The sequence below is a fragment of the Suricata suricatta genome, chromosome 1 (genome assembly GCF_006229205.1).
Source record: "Suricata suricatta isolate VVHF042 chromosome 1, meerkat_22Aug2017_6uvM2_HiC, whole genome shotgun sequence".
NCBI lineage: Eukaryota > Metazoa > Chordata > Mammalia > Carnivora > Herpestidae > Suricata > Suricata suricatta.
Window position 1 is genome coordinate 52416117 of NC_043700.1, and position 19781 is coordinate 52435897.

The 19781-nt window shown below is 40.2% G+C and overlaps 1 protein-coding gene across 3 annotated transcripts in view; it reads right to left on the reverse strand.

The window, feature by feature from the left end:
* Positions 1-19781, reverse strand: part of GALNT7 (polypeptide N-acetylgalactosaminyltransferase 7) — a 134256-nt gene that overhangs the window by 63556 nt on the left and 50919 nt on the right. For all 3 annotated transcript variants that reach the window (XM_029938747.1, XM_029938749.1, XM_029938752.1), the window contains exon 2: positions 1239-1699. In XM_029938747.1, coding sequence (XP_029794607.1) covers positions 1239-1699 — 461 coding nt within the window. The remainder of the gene's footprint in view (positions 1-1238; positions 1700-19781) is intronic.

A 19781-nucleotide genomic window follows, 5' to 3' on the forward strand; every position in this document is an offset into this window, starting at 1 on the left:
TCTGAACAGCCACCCTCAGCCCAACTGGAGAGGTACAGCACAGCCAGCTAAATTCAGGCTTCAGACAAACATCGAAGTATAAGTACGTCCCATATACTTTTGGGGATATATTTAGACTAAACTTTTTCATCGTTTATCTGAAATCCAAATTTAATGGAGTGTCCTCTATTTTTGCTAAATCTGGCAACCTTATGACTAGGCAAGTCTCTAATTTGGAATAAATTGAGCCAGGATAATTCTTATTTCACAGCCCCTTGAGATGTTCTAACTCTTCTGTGGAAAAGAGGTTACGTCTCTCCCCAACATGGTTCTATTACTTCTATTCCTTTGACTTTCTTTGCACATTTCATTCACCCCACCCCGTCTCACTCTTACCAATAAATATACGAATGGCCAACGTTTACTAAACAGCACTACATCAGGTAAAGAATCATAAAGAATGCTGTTGTGGGGTCTGCATGTGCGTGCATAAAGGTGTTATAATGTCTCAGGATAATATTACCAACACACCAGAATACATTTTGAGAGTTTTCTAGCCGCACGGAATTAAATTTGCATCCATGTTATTGGAGGCTCTTAGATCCTAGATGAGTAGAACCGGTTCAGAAGCAGCTTTGAGTTCATCCCATCACCACTGTCTATCACAAGTTAAGAGTTGGAAACCCTTTATTTTAAATCAAACTACAGGAAAATGATGTGAAAGTATGTTTTTGGGTGCTCCTTCTGCAGATGCTCAAGAGTTTCAGTTTCCAGCTGCAGCACTGAGCAAAAGAATTAAGGGAAACATCAGTGTCTAGTTAATGATGTATGACTTCTAGGGCAGCGTTACTATTTGTTATTATTCCACAAGACAAGCAGCTTGATCCAGAATGAAAATCAACACACCAAGTTTTGTTATTAAAAAATTGTCACTTGTACTAAACAAAGTATTTAACAGTTGGTTTACACTCTGGTACAAGTTCATGTTCTCCTTGTGGATTGGTAACAAAAAATTCACAGCCAGGTGCTAGCAACATTTGCACAGCACTGATGTAAAATCCCCAGGATTTTATATGTCATACCTTCAATCTAATGGCATAAATGAAGTGATCTCCTCCTTCTGGTCATTTTGCAGACCGAAGAGCCTTTTATCTCCTTGAAATAAAGGCAAAACTATTTTCTCCATCCTAACAATCTAACTCAATATCGATCAAAACAATAGTTGCCCCAGTTTTAGAAAGAAGAGGATGTGTGCTTACTCTTCTTGTCGTAAGTCATTGACGCTGCGGTCCAGTGAGATCATGTCACTTGCCACCATGTTAAATCCAAACTCTTTAATGCTGGCTTGAACTGCATGTTTGAATTCTGGTCCCAAAACCAATGGCTTGGCTTTCTCTCCAGGGCCACCAACCACTCCATGAGGCTCAGGTTCTTTGGGTTCAAAGTTACCGAGGATCCCTGGGCGTAGCACAGGATCTCGGTAGGTGAATGTCTGAGGCTTAAATGTGAGATACTGCCTCTGTATTATGTCTTTCTGGTTATCTCCTCCAGCATGGCGCTCTTGTTCATTTTTCGCCTTGTTTTTTCTTCTAATAGACTCTAAGTCCACTTCTACTCCTTCAACATGAGGCCATGGTACCACAGGTTTGAATCTGTCATCCCCAGGAGCTAATCCATTGCCTCCTCGGTTAGGCATGGGGTTATTGACATCTCTGTCTTCCTATATAAAAGGGAGGGGGATATACAATGAGTACATGAAGGCAAACCACAGCAGAGTTTATGTTACGAATTTTCATGTTAATAAGAGGCTGAGGCAACAATAAAATGATTTAAAATGTTAAACAGAAGCAGGCTATTGATCAGGACTTCCCATTCAAAGATCTCTTTTGGTGGGGGCTGCGGGTGCGAGAGACATCTCAAGAAATAGACTCTTTCTTTGCCTAACCATTCCAAAATAAACGAATGGATGCATTTTTTTTTCTTCTCCCCTTCTAAAACTAACTTTCTATCAAAGACTTCTTAATAAAGCACATAGTTACAGATTAAAGCAATGGGATTCTAGGAGCTTTGACAAAAAAGGACATTTAATAGGCCATGTACATATGACACGTGGTTTTCCCAAATGTCCTGGGAGATGATAGATATTTGTCAGTAATACAGCCATATGGTAGCAGCGGTGTTAGATGTCACCCATCACCAGGCTGGCTTCGTGCCTCCAAGGGCCGAGGAAAAGGCAGGGAAGATACGCACTCAATAGTATTTTCTACTCAGTGAGAGTTTAGCTGAATTTGGAACCACAAAACAATAAGAACAAAAACGCTAATGACTGTAAGCAAGTCGCTTCAGGCTTTTTAAACCACACCCAGTGCCTTCTTTGCCCCCTTCCAGAGTAGCCCAGGTCAAAACAGATTTTTCACATCAGGATATTCTGTAAGGGCTGCCTCGTTTTTCTGTGTGGACCTTCCTCATCGATGCTGAGCCATCAGTTGGAAATCCTGAGTGTTTCTGCTTCTGAGGTACTCTATGTGAAGTTTTTGCTAAATCACTACCAGTCTTTGCATAGAACAGTGTTTCTCAACTTTAGCATCACCTCAGTGGCTTTAGAAAATGCTGAGGTCTGTGTCCCAACTCCAGACTTTGTGATTTAATTGGTCTGGGCATTCAGAGTTTTAAAAGCTCCCCAAGAGATTTTAATATGCATCTAAGCTTGAGAACCTCTACCTTCAAGGAAGGGCTGCTGGCTATAATTAGACAAGAGGATTATTGAGTATGCACAGCTGGGGGGAGACAAGGTGAACTTGGAACTGCAAAACAGGCTAGCAGGTCTGTGGCTTCACTGCACACCGTAATTATCTGATTCCTTCGTAGATTCATAATAGAATTAGTGTCATTGGACCAAGATGTGTCGACAGTGAGAGCTACCTTGAAAAGTAAAGTTAAAGACTTTATTTTAAAGCATACAGAGGTGCTAGGTATGATGCTATGGTATAGATTGCTATCTGCTGATAGGTAATTCAGGAACAAAGATCTCTTTGGAAAGCCAGTTAATTTGGGGGCACCTGGGTGGTTCAGTTGGTTAAGAGTCTGACTCTTAGTTTTTGGCTCGGTCATGATCTCAGGGTTCGTGGGTTTGAGCCCTGCATCAGGCTCTCGGCTGTCAATGTGGAGCCCACGTTGGATCATCTGTCCCCCTCCTATATATCTCCCCCTGTTCATATGCTCTCTCTCTTCCCCTCAAAAATAAACATACATAAAAAAAAGAAAGACAGTTAACTCAAATGTGAACTTAGTTCAAGTGTTGGTGAGGGCTAGCTAACGATTGATTTGGGGGGTTTCAAAAAGGAATTTTTAAGAAAAGTGTTTGGTTAGGTAACATAAGTATATGATAAAAAAAATTCAAAGGATCCAAAAGGGCATGTAGTGAAAAACAAGTTTTCCTGATGCCCCTTCTATATAGTCACCCATATCAGCACTCGGTGAATCTTTCTAGAGATGCATGTACAAACGTACATATGTATATGTAACACAACGGTTTTTATTTAACATGAGACCTAGATTTTAACTGGCTCATTAATTAAGAAGGAAACCCGTACGATGTTACAAGTGGTTCAAAGGTGAATCCACAGAACAAATATCTAAATATCAGATATACTGCAAGGAATTTGCAAACAGACACAAACCTTGTAACATTAGTTAATTTCACAAGGCAATAACCAACTGCACTCCATTGTACACAATGTCAGTGGACAAGAATCTTTTGCATTACCATCAGTTTTCTATCATGTGTAGCACTGCAAAACAGCCCAAAGATAGTGAAAGGGCAAGACAGCCTAGGAGCTGAGTCAGTATACCTAGGAGTCTTTTGGGCCCATTTCAAAGCTTTTCCACAATGTTTCTCCTGTAACACAAAACTAAATATAAAATTCACACTCAGCCTGGTAACAGAAATGTGATACCCGTCTTCAGGCATGTGTCATAAGGTAGATAAGGCTTCTAATCGTCAGGCTGGGTTGGGCTCCTAATCATCACACACCTCAGGAGCAAGGATTAGCTGGAGCCTAACCTGCGAGCCCTACCGATTTTGATGATGGAAGAAGTTGTTCTTGGTCTCCAATGTATCTCCTGGCTCTTTCCAAAAGAGAAGTGTTGTGGCAGTGTTGTAAGGAAATTAAAATAGGAAAACAATTACAAAGCTCTAAGATACTGGACCCAAACTGTTGATGTTGAACCAAGTCTAGCACATACAGAAGAAAGACAGTCTCTCCCCACCCCTCCAATTTTTCACATCAAGGCTCCAGTGAATCATTAACTGGGAAGGTAAAAAATGAGGGGAAGGAAATGACAATACAGAAAAGTAGATTGACCAGGTCATCAGATGTCAACATCCATAACCATAGCATCAACTCTACATGTTGCCTAAAATTGCATAAAGGGAAAAGTGCATATTGGAAGAGTATGGCATACAACAGTACTTAAATCACTGTATGTGAATAAATGCACGCTATGTTTTAAGCTGGCCTATGCTAATACAAAACTTGAAAATTTAAATATTTCTCAAATTTGCCCACCCCAACCAGAGAGTATTTCACCGATTTAAACTTCATACTTACTTTCCTCCCAAAGTTGATAAGATCTTTTCTTTGATTTAAGGGCTTTCTGTCTTATCTTTCACTGTTGGTGTCCTATATAGTTCTCTTAGAAGTCTATCATTCCAGGGGCGCCTGGGTGGCTCAGTCAATTAAGCATCCCATTTTGACTCAGGTCATGATCTCATGGTCTGTGGGTTTGAGCCCTGCATCAAGGCTCCGGGCTGACAGCTCAGAACCTGGAGCCTGCCTTGGATTCTGTGTCTCCTTCTGTCTCTGCCCTTCCCCTGCTCATGCTCTGTCTCTATCTCTCAAAAGTAAATAAAATGTTGAAAAAAAATTTAGAAGTCTACCTATCATTCCACCCTTATTCTGGGGTAGGTCATTATTTTCCAAGCATCATGACGCAATTTACACTGACGATTCTTACATCCCATTTCCTCAGCCCACATCACACTTCTGATCTCCAAACCTTTTAGTTGGTTACTTCCTAAATTCCTACTTCTATCATTCTTATTATATCTACTTATAAGATTGATATATCAATCTAGTACCTAAATTTAAGATATCCCAAACTGAACTTATATTTACCTCACATCACAAGCCCATTCCAATTACTGTCTTCTGTCTTCTCTATTTAGGGAACTGGAAGCACCATCCACTCAACTGATCGCATCCAGAACCTGCATTTCATCCTCAACTTCTGGTTCTCTTTTATCTACCCTACTGGCATCCAATCAATCACTAACACCTATCAATTCTATTGTCTTTGTAGCTCCTAAATCTGGCTACTTCTCTCCATTACCCTCACTGCCACTGTTTTAGTTTAGACCACCCTCACTTCTTAACCAGATTACTACCACAGTGATAAAAGCAATGACTGCAAACACTATGTTCTCAGAGCTTTATATGTATGTATGTATGTGTGTGTATACAAACACACACACACACACACACACACACACACACACATGTATTTTTTAACCAAGAGTTAGGTTCTGCGATTACCATCCCTATTTTACTGATAGAAAATCTGACAGAGAAGTTACTTAGCATCAGAATCAGTACATGGTAGGGCCAAGATTTGAATCGAGGCAGTCTGGCTCAAGAGTCCATGCTCTTAACCACTCCACTGTAGTGCTTCTCATTCTAATGCGTGCACTTACTATCTCTCTTCACAGCAGTCATGGTGACTTTCCTAAAATTCAAATATGAACATGTTACTTTCCCTATTTACAACACTCCACTGCTGGTCCACTTCTCTCAGGAGAGTTTACATTCTTTAACAAGGTTAATAAAGCTTTTTCAGGTCCAGCCTGCATTTATTTCTTCACCATACCCACTAGAGGAGTAGTTAGCTTTTTCTGTAAAGGGTCAAGTAGTAAACATTTCAGACCTTGTAGACCACAGGGTTTCCACTGGAATTATTCAAGTCTGCCATTATAACACAAAAGCAGCCACAGATAATTTGTAAATGAGTGGGTATGGTTGTGTTCCAATAAAACTTTACTTACAAAGACAGGCAGTAGGATGGATCTAAAGCCACCACCTCCTCCCAACCCCTGTACAAGACTAAGTTCTGTGAAAAGGGAGGCACCATCATATTCCCAGTGCTCATCCTGACACATGATTCCTCAATTATATTTACTGAATAAATGAATGAGTCATAAAATTTCTGCTTTAGTTATGACAGAGACTCTAAGAAGAAAAGGAAAAGAGAGAATGGAGACTATGGAATGGGAAAGAGGAGCCTGGATCCTTCCAAGTCAGAAAAACTGAATTTGCTCACTTCTCAAAGCCTGTATGTCATTAAATCTGAAAGGAAAACCAAATAGGAGAATTGTCTAATCCCAAGTCAGTTAAAAAGTCATGTCCAATCTTAATGATATATGATTCAAAGAATGGCCACAAAGCAGTGTAATACTCAATTTCCCTGAGAAGGAAAACTACATAGTACTAGTTTCTGAGAGTGAATGAGAATCAGTAGATGCCCTTGTGACTCACTGGTACTATATCATCTTCATAAGCACAAGGTGAATTATTTTACAGTCAAAAATCAATGAATCACGGTTGAATAGACATGGAAAAGAGAATCAGTAGATAATTGCTTAAGATCATTGTGTTCATAAAGGTGGAAATTGAAAAGGATAAGCACTCATCATCAGATGGAAATATGGGATTATCAAAAATCAGGTCAGACTATTTACTTTCCAGCTTACAATTTACAAAGGTCCCCCTTCACCCCCAGATTCTACTTATGTGTGTATTTTCCCAAGATGGCCATGCCTTGGTAGAAATATGAATACAAAGGGATTTAGAGAAATATTCTTGAGACTTATTTGGATTTGAAATTATAGGTGAACCTAGAAAACAAGCTTTTAATGACAAGCTTCTGCAGTCACATGATCCCCTGAGAAATTACAATTTCGTTTTAGGAAGTAGCCACCACGAACAATATTCACACCTTTTGGTTATCATGCTGCATGAGCCACAGAACTTAAAAACATAAGTCAAATTTAATTCTATGATTTAAAAACCCTTTCAATAAAAAGCACTTTTAATTAGAAAAATCACACCAGCATTTTTTCTCTAACTCCACTTTCTTCTGCTCCTTCTAGGTGAGTAATAGGGACAAACAGATCGGGGCGGCAGTACTAAAAACAAGAAGGTGCCGAAGTTCAGAAGACAGTGGGTGTGCCTGTGGCTGGACCTCCCCGGACTTTCATCATCATGTGGCAGGAGGAGGGTGGGAGAGTGGGTGCTCCTGCCTCAGTATCCTTCTTTCTCTCTGATTAGCTGGAGCTGGATTCTTAGCTACCTCATCCCTGCTGACATTCTGTGCTGACTGAAGACCATTCACTCTTGCTCCTTTCAGAGGACTGACAGTGACTGGATTGGCGGGGAGGGGGGGGGGGCAGGGCGCGGGGAGGGTCAGTGGCTCTGTTGGTCATGAGAGAAGGGGTAGGGGTCAAGCAATTTGTCTGTGTTTAATTAGAGCTAAAACCAGAAAAACCCAAGATTAAACCGAGACCTTACCAGTCCTTGAATATCTAAGATGTTCTCCCTCATGTAAAGAGACCTATTCCAAGTATGGGTTTTTTTTTAAATTTATTTTTGATCGACAGAGAGAGACAGCACAAGCAGAAGAGGGTCAGAGAGGGGGAGACACAGAATCTGAAGCAGGCTCCAGGCTCTGAGCTAGTTGTCAGCACAGAGCCCGACGCAGACCTTGAACCCATGAACCGTTGGATCATGACCTGAGGTGAAGCCAGAGGCTTAAGTGACTGGGCCCCTCCAAGTATGTTTTAAGATGCATTAAACTGGGTAGAGATTTTAAGGCCAATGGCAAGGCCTCTGTTAGCAACTAAGGTAGAACTCAAAATGGAGAAAAATGTGTGTCAGTATTACATTCTGATAGAATTATCTGCTGAAAGAAACAGACTCACATGGTAGGGATTTCTATTTTCCATGCTCCACACCCCTCCGCCCCCGCCTCTGCCCATCACCCCATTGTACCAGGCAAGGTTATAAACCAAAAGGTAACAGAATGGAGAAAACAGCATGTTTGGCATCACAATAATTGCTCCACCGAAAGAAATCCAGGTCAGCACCTCTAATACTTTATGTTAGGCTTTGGCAGGGTGGCCACTAGTCAAAGGCTACGTACTGTAGGATAAGCCAGACTGACCCAGACTTCCTTTAGGCACCGCAATATGGAGACGGGATGCTGGAGCACAGCCTATCACATATGGCTAATGATTAGCCTTTTTATTTTCTTTCAAAACTTACGATACACTCTGGCAACCATAGTTGCAAATGGATAAGTTCGTGTGGAAGTTTTAACCACCTAATGGAAAGATTTTACCAGGTTCATATGGGGCATTTTGAGTCAATTAAATGCCACCCTTCCTTAACCAAATTAGCAAAATACAAAGTATATAATACAGATCTATCTGTACTATTGTGAATATTACTGAAATAGGTATTCTCTTAAAAAGTTAACTATATCACAGTTTGAACATGTAGTCATCTTAATAAAAGAGATTTCTGTTATAAAAGAGACTCTCAATAAATTCCATAGTTGTGCAACTAGTCAGTTTTTGCAGATTTGGATTTCCATGCGTATCACATGGTATTCTTAGGATAAGTATCCATCTGCATTGACATAATTTTCTGAAGATCTCTGCACATCTTGAATAATCATGGTCAACTGCAGAATATCCAGATATGGCAAATTTTAAGTCTTGGGTTCTTTTCAAAATCCAAAAACAAAATTTAGCTCAACCAAAGTAAATGGTTGAATTGGTTAAATTATAAAATTTACTTTTAAAAGCCAGGTCAATGCATTGCATTTTTAAAGGTATCAGGCCTAAGGACAAATTCCTCAGTAATAAACATTTTCAATTTTCAACATACAAGTTAAAATTGTAATTGAAAAGTGGGAGATTTCACACAAAATCCTTCTCCATATTAATACTATTACCTCTAATGTTCTAGGTTATAAATGTGAAATTACCGTTAAGCACCACTAGTTCAAGCCAGTAGTTCTAAACTCAGGAATCAACTCCAGATAAATGCGCCCGCAGTCTTATGAATATTTCTAACACTGCTCTTCCTGAATTGCCTTAATATCTGTTTACATGCTTCTCCCAATCAGACGGAGGGCTCTTTGAAGACAGTGAGTATCTGTGTGTCCCCGCACGGGTAGACAGTAGGTACTCACTGCATGTTTCTTCACGGAGTAAACGGAGAAAACTGTGGGTCATCTCTTCCGATGTTGCTGCAGTGTAGACGGACTTTGGAGCCACTGTCTTGTGGCACTGCTTGGCTTGATTTAAGCTAGCATTTTGAGAATCCAAATGAAATAACTAAAAACATTACTTTTCCTACTAAAAACACTGCAAATCTAAAATTCGAATAATCCTTTTTTTAGTTTCTTCTCTTCTTCAGATTTGGATAAATCATGTCTGCAAGTGAAATTTGTTACTTCATGGAAAATGAGTACTTTATTTAAACATGAGAAAGTAAATCTGCTGGTGTTCATCTTAGTCCTCTAAGCCAATTTATCTTGCAAATGGTCTCCTGCTAAATTTGGTACTTGTTTTAAAACAGTAATAAGACAGAGCTCCTAAATCAGGTCAGAAAAATATCCGATAACAAATACTCAAGGGGGAATAAATTAAAAGAAGTAAGCAACTAAAGGAACAAAATATAGGTTAATGTCTGTGACCGAAAAAGGACAAATTTGTTATTCTTTTACCAAAAAAAACTACTTTTATTTGGAAGACTGTTTAATGGTCCAAATCAAAGTTAATATCACAGACAACTAACTTCATGAAACATGAATTTTAAACATACTTATGCGATCCAAGTAATTTTTATTTTCCAGAGACCTTATAGAAATGCGTGCCTTAGCTCATGAAATGAGTCATGTATATTTTTTTAATTAAAAAAAGTTTTTTAATGTTCATTTATTTTTGAGAAGCGGAGAGAGACAGAGCACAAGCAAGGGAGGAGCAGAGAGAGAACGAGACGTAGAATCTGAAGCAGGCTCCAGGCTCTGAGCTGTCAGCACAGATCCCGACCCAGGGCTCTAACCCACGGACTATGAGATCATGACCTGAGCCGAAGTCAGACGCTCAACCGACTGAGCCACTAGGAGCCCCACCTTTTTTTTAATTAAATTTTTTTTTAATATTTATTTTTGAGAAGCAGAGAGACACAGAGCACAAGCAAGGGAGGAACAGAGAGAGAGGAAGGAGTCATGTATATTTTTTACAGGCTTAAAAAGTACTTCTTTTGTGAATATTTAGTATTAAATCTTTAACTGATTTGAACCAAATTTTAAGAATTGAACATGAATAGCAAGCAATAGTCAAGAAATCATTTTGCAGTATTTTTCAAAAGGTGACAAAGCTATCTTGTCAAAGTATATGGCATCATTTCAGTGGTAAGAGCACTGACATCAAGACAGGGCTATAAATACAAGGCACACCAATGTTATTTAAAAGCTCCAAATCCCATAGGTACTAAAAGGCGGATTATAATACCTCCTAGAAATCATAAAAGGATGTAGAGGGTAGATTTTAACTCTCTCCGTTTGGAAGCTAAGCAATTACTGAGTTTTGAAAAGAAAGTGCCTAAGAGGTATTTTCATTCTAAAATTAGCATATAATAAGTTACACAAAATATTTTAATAAAATTGTTGATATTTTACAATAAATATTCTATTACATTATTCCTACAAAATGACCCATCTAAAAATAAGAAAGGAATGAAAGAGGAGGAAAAAAATGAGAACAAATCAATGAAAGATTATAAAATGAAATCTGTGCAGATTTTTAAACACATGAATAATAGATGCATGCATATATATGTGATATATGCACATGGAGAGAGGAAATACACATTTAACAACCAAATAGCTTCAAGGGATAAGAAATAAGAAATTAATCAGGTTTTCAAAAGAACCCTTCAAAAGAACAGTTTCAACATTTCATCAGGTGGAGAACGGCAGAACTAGTTAAGAGCTGAATTGATTGAAAATGAGGTCCCATCTGCTCCTCTTCTGCCCACTCACATGATGTTCTAGAACCTTCTTTCAGCTTATGCCAATCAATTTTACTTCTTTACCTAGAAGAGCTAAGAATCTCTTACTCTCTTTCCTAGATCATCTTTAAAAGAGCAATCCCAATATCAATCCTTGGGGATGACACGGTAACACTTTTTCATAAACCCAGGAAAGTGTTTACTTAGTCCTATCCTTTGATTCATATTTTCAGCACAATGCACTTCATAATCTGATACCTGCCAAAGCTAAGCAGGCAGTTTAATTCTTAATTCTCCTTCACATCTGGCAATTCTAGTGAAAGCATATAATGATTTCCAAATCCTCCTGAAAACTTTATTGGAAATTATGTAACCAACAGAACCATTAATAATTCTTATGACACCAAGGAAAACATTTTACTGAGTGAGAGCAGAATGAGGTCAAATACGGTATTTGTGTTGGGAGAGAAGGTTTGTAATACCCTTTTGAAAGCTGAAAAAGCAATGTCCTATTATCCCTCTAGGGGAGAAATTCTAGAATGAATACAGCACTCCCACATGAAGTGTTACTACTTTCTGCAGCTGGAAATGCATAAAACAACAGCCTTTCCTCTAGAGTTTCCTTGCATTGCCCAGAAGCTTGGCTTTCATAACAGCTCACAGAAAAGTACTGTAGTGCACGGCTTCAGAACACTTTTGATTGGTGTAAGATAATCTTCTCTTGTGAAGCTTAGGGAGAAAATCACCTCAAGAGAGAGAGTACCTCAAAGTTTTCAGGGTGGAGCTATGTTTTAAAGCATGGAGCAACATTTTACTACCACATTACGACTAGAAATCCACTTTAGGAGGACAGGTCAAGGAAATGGAACCATGTGAGACAAAAAAAATACTTTCAGGGTAGACGAAGGTTATTTACATAATAAAGTTTTTGACATTTTACTCTTCACTTATCAACAGGCCTGATTTCAAGAGGGAATACTTATCCCATGATGCTCTGGTTTATTCTAAGTGTTACATGGCATTTGGATTAGTATTTATGTATATCACTAAAGGTAAAACAACTGTCCCTTTAGTTTTCCAAGTATTACAGGGCTACCACCTGCCATGCACTGAGTGCCATCCCACAAAGAAAGACACAGAGTGGCGGAAGGGACGTCTGAGCGGGCTGTAAGTGACTGAATCTTTGCTTTGAGGCAGCATATGCTCCCCCCACGTAGACGGTGAATGGTTGGTAGGCAAGGAGGTAGGGGTAGAAAGTGGAGTTTGGCAGCTATTCTAGACGGAGGCAAAAGCACAAAAGCATAAAAGCACAAATGGTTTGGTGTAACGAGTGCAGGGGACAGATGGGGAGGTGGCAGTGGAGGAGACTTGAGATACTGGCAGTACCTCAGAATGCCTCTTAAGAAATGCCAAGAAGTTCAGACTTTATCCTCTTAGAAATGGGAGCCACGAGAGGAGAGCATGCCAGATCAGAGCTGAATTTTGGAATGAGTACTCTGATGGAGCAAATGAATGGGAAGAGGTGCCAAGATGTTTTCAGTGGGATAAGAAAAATAAAGATTTAGAAAATATGGGAAAAAGTAATGCAGGAGAGAATTTCAAGGAGTGGACAATGGGGCTTGAAACTGCAGGCAAGTTGTTAAATTAATGAAAATTCCAAGGCCTGAAGGTACAGACCAGGAAGGTATTTTCATCTCGGTTCTGCGACATGACTCACTCACCAGCTCTGTGCTCTACAAGCACAGGCAGAGGCCCCGGGAGTGTGGATCTAGAGCGGCCTCAGGACAATCATCTCCTACCCAGCTGCAGATGGAACTATCCTGTTTTCTATCATCCAGAGCACTTGAGGCATTTCTGCGATCCTCTTGTTATGCCCGAGACATTCCTTTGGAATATTCTAACTGATGGATGCCAAATATGTAGTAAGCACCCATGCTGCACCAGGCTACAGGGATGCAGTGATGGGCAGACACCCCCCCGCTCTCGCTCTCGTGGAGCCCTCTGTCCAGGGGGGGACACACAGAACCAGTCATACAAACATGCTGCTCTAAGAGCCTTTTGGGGAGGGCTGATCTGCTCGTGGACGCGAGGAAAGGCTTCCTGGAGAATAAAGCACTGCTGAGCAGAGGTCTGAAGGATGAGGAGAAGCAGAAGTCGGTAAAAAGAGGAAAGAATATTCAGGGAGAGGACATGCCACGCAAAGGCTTTACGGCCAGGAGTATGGTAAGTAGGGAGAACTAAATGCGGCTGGAGGGCAAAGAGTTAGGCAAGCCTGGTGCCAGATGATGCAGAACACTAAGGAGTGGCCAGACCAAGCCGGTTCTGGTGCTGTGGTGATGACCTTGGTTGTCATATGGGAGCCTGAGCAGCCAGGTCAGTTTTAATATGCCTACAAGAGATAGGAACATTCTGTAAGAGCCCACTGGCTGGGGAGTAAGAGGAGAGACTGAAAGGAGGCCAGAGAGGATGAAGGTTAATTAGGAAATGGAGAAATTTAGAGAAGGGCCTAATACGGGTAGTGTCGGGGATGGCTCTAAGGCATCTCACGTACAACTGGGTGCTTTCTATTTGGTGAGGGGGAAGCATTGAAAAGGATGGAAGTTAAAGATGATGATGTGGACTTTAAAGTGCTACTGAAACATTCAAGAGAAGATGGAAACACAGAATTTGTATCTCAGTGACTGGAATGGGGAAGATACATTTGGCAGACATCTTTATATAGATAATAACTGACATAAGGACTTGGATGAGTCTATTCATGAAGAGACCATAAAATGGGAAGAGGAAAGGGCCATAGACCTTCTCCTTGAGAAATCTAACCCTTGAAAGCCTGGTGGAGGAGGGGGACTACCAGGGAGACAGAGGACAGGCCTAACAGGCAGGAAGAAAACCAAAACCAAGACAGTGTGTCTGGAACAGCAGGAACAGGTAACAGTGTTAAATGCTGGTTAAAAGTCACATAAGAGGAGGCCTGGGTTTAGCGAGAGCCATTCCAGGGGTGTAATGGAATCAAGAGCCCAGGGCCACTGGGCTGAGGTGTGCAGTTGCAAAGTGTGGGAACGGTGCAAGCCAAAGTAGGCTACACTTATGAAAAGTCGGCTCATACAGAGAACAGAAATGGAGAGACGGCTGGAGGAAATGAAGTAGGGTGATGGGTTTTGGTCTGTTTGCTTTGTTTTTAATGGGCAACTCCTGAGCATCCTCGAAAGAAAAGCAAGGGTAAAATATTCAAACACATGTGAGAGAAGGAATCAGCAGAGAGTAGGGAGTTCCTGACGCTGGGGGTGGGAGGGAGCCAGGTCAGGAGGAGGGCAGCCCTTCCGCTGAAATGCCAGGGACAAAATTCGTGCAGACATAGGTACTTTGCTCTTCCCTGGGATCCAAACCCTCTCTGCTGCTGTCTGAATGACTCCCACAGTCTTCCTGATCTAACCTATTCTACTTCATGCAGTCAGACTTACCTCTGCTAAACAATGCTATCACGGGGCAGGTCAGAGATTTCTTTAAAAAAAAAAAATTGAAAGTCTTTGTCTTTTTCTAACACATCAGGTTCAAAATCCTTTGCCTGACCTTCTGTCACTCCTGGTTACTCATTCAAGCTGTCCCCATACTCTAGTCAGCTGGACCCCTTCAGGAGATCATAAAAGCACATCTTCAGCCTGGCCTCTGGGTTGGCTCATGCTGTCAGCCTTAGCCCCCAGCATTGCCCCGCCCCCCGCCTCTTTCTCTCTAAGGTTGGGTTCCAGTTCCTTTGTTGAAGATTCAGCCCTGCCATCCAGTCCAGTTCCAGTGATAAATTCCCACTCATGAACTTCTACTCCCTAATTCTTTCATAATTCTCTGATTATCCCATGTGCTCGTTTTTCTTCCCTAATTCGATGAAAAGCTCTAGCTGAGGCAGTCTTAGTCTTTTACTCCTTTTGAGCAATAAGTTTGTATTATGTATCTTCCTTTCTCCTAAATACTCTTACATTTCTATGTTCCTTATTCTTAGCCTCATTTGCAAAATAGCACCTATTCTATAGGAAACATGATGTCCCCTGAGCTCTGTGTTTCTAGAGGGGAGATCTGCTTTATGTGCTTTAGATAGATTGTAAGGGAACAGCAATGAAAAGTTTGATTTAAAATAATAAAATAACCAGGGGCATCTGGGTGGCTCAGTTGGTTGAGTGTCCAACTTCAGCCCAGGTCATGATCTCACAGTCTGTGAGTTCAAGCCCTACGCTGGACTCTGCTGACAGCTCAGAGCCTGGAGCCTGCCTTCAGATTCTGTCTCCCTGTTTCTCTGACCCTCCCCTGTTCACACTGTCTCTCAAAAATAAACACTAAACAATTTTAAAAATAAAAAAGCGGACACAGGTAAGTATATTACCAGTGCTCACAACAATCCTACAATAGGTCCTATCATTTTATTTTCACATTTTATAGTTGAGGTAGTCACAGCTTAGAGAGACTAACATGTCCAAGGCCACATAATTCATAAGTATCTGATCTAGGACTTGAATCCGCATACCTATAAGTCCTGAGCATTTGGCCACAATGTTAAGCTACCTGACTTACAACTGCTTGGTGATGACATCCACTTTCTAGAAATTTACCAAAAAATCCATTTGAGAGGCCTTTAAAAATGTTCAACTAATAGACACTTTAATGTCTTTTTATTCTGCTTCTTCATCGCATTTTATAAAGTCTGTCTTTGGCAATACTTACACCAAAGAAATGGCCCATTCTGACAGTCTAAACAATGAGATTTGCCTTGTCAAAGGCTTTTTTGCTCCTTTAATGTGAGATGATTTCCCCCTGACAGTGTGTGAAATAAAGGAAGACATTTTGAACTAATTTTATACAAAGAATTAAGTCAGTCTCTCTCTGTAAGTAAGGACCCAAGTATTTTTGGTCCTGCTAAGACTCTTCTAACTGATGTACTACTGTGTATTCTGAGCTGTTCAAACTCCCGCTAAAAAATACTCTTGCCATTTTGTGACTAAAAGCATCGCTGCAGCCGTGGCATAAAACCAAAATCCTCACGAGCCCCCGACTGTGGCTTCACCTAATATTCTCCTCTAACCAAACACTATCAAGTAATGGCTCCATGATGATGGTGGAAGAGAATTCTACCCTCACGGAGGAACTTATTACTACATTTTTCAGGATGTGCTGCCCAGATACAAGACCAGAGCTCCATTTTCCCCCCTTTTATGGTGTAAGAGGTCTCCCTCAGGAACAGGGAAAAAAAAAAATCCTCACAGAGTACGTACCCACAAACACCACAGTCCGTTTTCTAGGATAACTCACTATGCATTTTCAAGGAGGATTAGGAGTTGCTTATCAAGTCATTGCTTTCAGAGAGAATTCAGGGTGTTTCCCTCATCTATTCTGATAGAGCATGAGGTAGATTATAATTACATTAGAACATTAAAAACAGAACATAGTCAACTGTAACTTTCCATTTCTTCCCAGTTCCATCTCTTCATCTTATGAAGTACCCTCTTTTAGAAGTTAAAGGCAGTATTCACATTTTATCAGAATTGTGTTTATACTGCTTACACCTCTTTCTGGAATGCTTTATCTAAAATGATAAAGCCAAGACACTTTCTGGCACTTTGGGCGAAGGCACCACAGCCGCTGTTGAGCAACAGGAAGCAAGTGCATCTGCTAGCTGAGAGAAGCCAGTCAAGCAGATATATGCTCCGTTTAGCTGTTCCAACACATCCCAACCAACTCCATTCGGTCACACATACACTACCAAAGTAGCACAACTGAAATCTGCTGTCCTTTTGCAACTCAAGGTGAAATCCCGGCAAGAAATATGCACAGTGCTTGGGATGGTCGGGTCTCACCCAATACCTCAATTTTATTTTGACATCGTCTTCTGATGACCCTAAGTCACGTAGATTGTTTTCATTTTTCTATAGAAAAGATTCCCCTTTCCCTGGCACAAGTGAGGTGAGCAACACGTTTATCTCTGCATCTATGAATGAATGGAAAAAGGAGGCCCACTGTGACTATAGTACATGCCAAAGATAGCCTGCTAAAGACAGTCTGCCAAGGTGTCAGTCAAAAGCATTGTCAAAGTAGCAAAATTAGCAAAGAACCTCCAAAGGCTTAAACAGAAAAATGGAACAGATTTAAAAAACAGTGGCAAGTCAGTTTATCACTGGAAGTATTTTATTGAATGCTGCTGCTGCGGATAGGGGGAGGAGGAGGTTGAAGAATCCTTACAATATTAAAAGCACTATTCCACGTGCACCCCACCTATCTCTTCTCATCCCTGAAATAACCCTTTGAGCTGGGTACCATTATTATCCCATTCTCCAGATGAGGAAAATAAGGCACAGAGTTTAAGTAACTTGCTGAAAGTCACACACTCAGGAGGTAGTAGGGGCAGGATTCAGCCCAGGCCTGTGGCTCGGAGCCCATGTCATTAACCACTACTCTCTCTACGTGGGAAGGCATCCACAAGATTTTCATAAATTTTAGCTACAAAAAGTGAAAGCTATCATTAAGATTTTATAAATACCAAAACCTAAATATATTCTTTAGAATTAGTTCATTTCAGAAATTCATTTTTTTAAGTTTATTTATTTAGAGAGAGGAGGGTAGAGGAGAGAATCCCAAGCAGGCTCCACCCTATCTGCGCGAAGCCCAACGTGGGGCTCGAACTCATGAATCAGGAGATCATGACCTCAGCCAAAGCTGGACGCTTAACTAAGCCATCCAGGCGCACCCCCCCCCCCGGTTCATTTTAATTAAAATGTCCTTTTAAAACCAATATAACGCTCTTAACAAGAATTAGTAAAAAGATAGTTCAGGAAGAGCTATTTTAATACAGTAAACTTCTGGAAATCCAATTCATACCTCAAAAAGTAGTAACTAACTGAGGCCCACTAGCCTAGGTGATTATCAGGATGAATGTAAATGTAATATACCTTCAAATGATACACTCATATGATTTTACTTCTACAGAGAAAGTGATTTTCAGTTAGTCACTTTGGCACATGAGACCATTAAACTGAGCTGCTAGGCCTCCTCTTCTGAGTTCACAGAGGAGAGAATGGTTTTCAAATATCTTCTCTTTGTCTGCCACTGGCAAATATGAAGCAAATAAAATAGGGCTTTTCGAACTGACACTATGGAAGAGTTACCACCACCTCCACTCCCTGAGGCACAGGGGCGTTTCTGAAAGGCACCCTCGGTCTGATCACATGCAGGTCTAACTAAGATCCTACTTTCAACAAATTTCTTGCACAGTGTCTTCAGGCTATGCTTGCTGCTAGCCTTCTAGAAAGCTAAAAGTCAGTGATGACCTCGAGAATCATAAACTCTTTCTATCAACATATCAGTGGTTCTTAGCCTTTCTAGGGTCACGAAGATCTTGGACACTCTCCTAGGGGGGAAAAACAACCCAAAAAACAGCAGTACAAAGTTGGTAGAGTTCTTTTTAGAGCCATCTGATTGTATGTATCAAAATCCTTTAAAACATTCATTTTTTTTTCTCTAACTGCCGAACTGCAGAGCTGAGAATATATTCCAGGGAGATAATTCTAATTACAGAAAAGACATTATGCATAAATGTTCACTGCAGCATATACTAGCGAATACCCTAGAAACAAACAGAATGTGTATAATGAGAGAATGGCCAAGAAAATGTTTCCCTCATAACACTGGACAGTCCATAACTACACAAAAGTTTGAGAAAAATAATTCTTGAAAAAATCCTTATGATTTAATGTCAGTTTTATAAAAAGTAGACTACATACATTGAATATACATACTGCTTACACCATATAATCTCAAACACACACACACACACCAAACAGAAATGACTAACAAGAAAGTTAAAAGTAGTAATTGTCTCAGGAGGTGAGATTTTAGATATTTTCTCATCCCTTGGTTTTCCTTATTTCCAATATTGAGCATATCTTTGTACAGAGTTGTTAAAAATTTTTAGCTTCCTCTTAAACTTGTTGTAAAATTTACTGATAAAAATCCATTAAAAAACATTTTATAGTAGTAACTTGAGATTTTGTTTTCCATTAGCAGGATCTATATTTTCAATAAAGTATAAAGTTCGTTGATTGCCAAAGAGGTCTCTGTACATAGTGACAAAGAGGGGATATACCACATGCTCAGCTGAGAGATGTCTCAGTGAAACAATACTTATAATCACAAATAGATTAAGCTGCAAGTTCATACACAAGGCGTAGGAAAAATATTTTTCATTTGAGTACACTACCAAATTTTAAGGAGCATTAAAAAAACAAAACAAGGGGCACCTGAGTGGCTCAGTATGTTGCGTCTGACTTCTGCTTGGCTCGTGATCTTACAGTATGTGAGTTCAAGCCCCATGCTGGGCTCTCTGCAGTTGGCTCAGAGCCTGCCTGGGATTCTCTGCCTCCCTCTCTCTCTCAAAAATGGACATTAAAAAAAAATTTTTTTTTAAGTACAAAAAACAGAGCACAGGGAATTCAATGACTAATCACTTGGTCATCAACTTCTTAAAAGCAAAGAGGAAATAATTATGTTGGAGGACATCCTCTAAAACAAGTCATTTATGAAGTAGAAGCCCACGTGTTTTGTGTGGACACACATACATCTTTTTCAAAAAGAATACTTTATCACACTCTGTTCTCTATTGATCTCCCCTACTTATACTTGCTTCTAGTT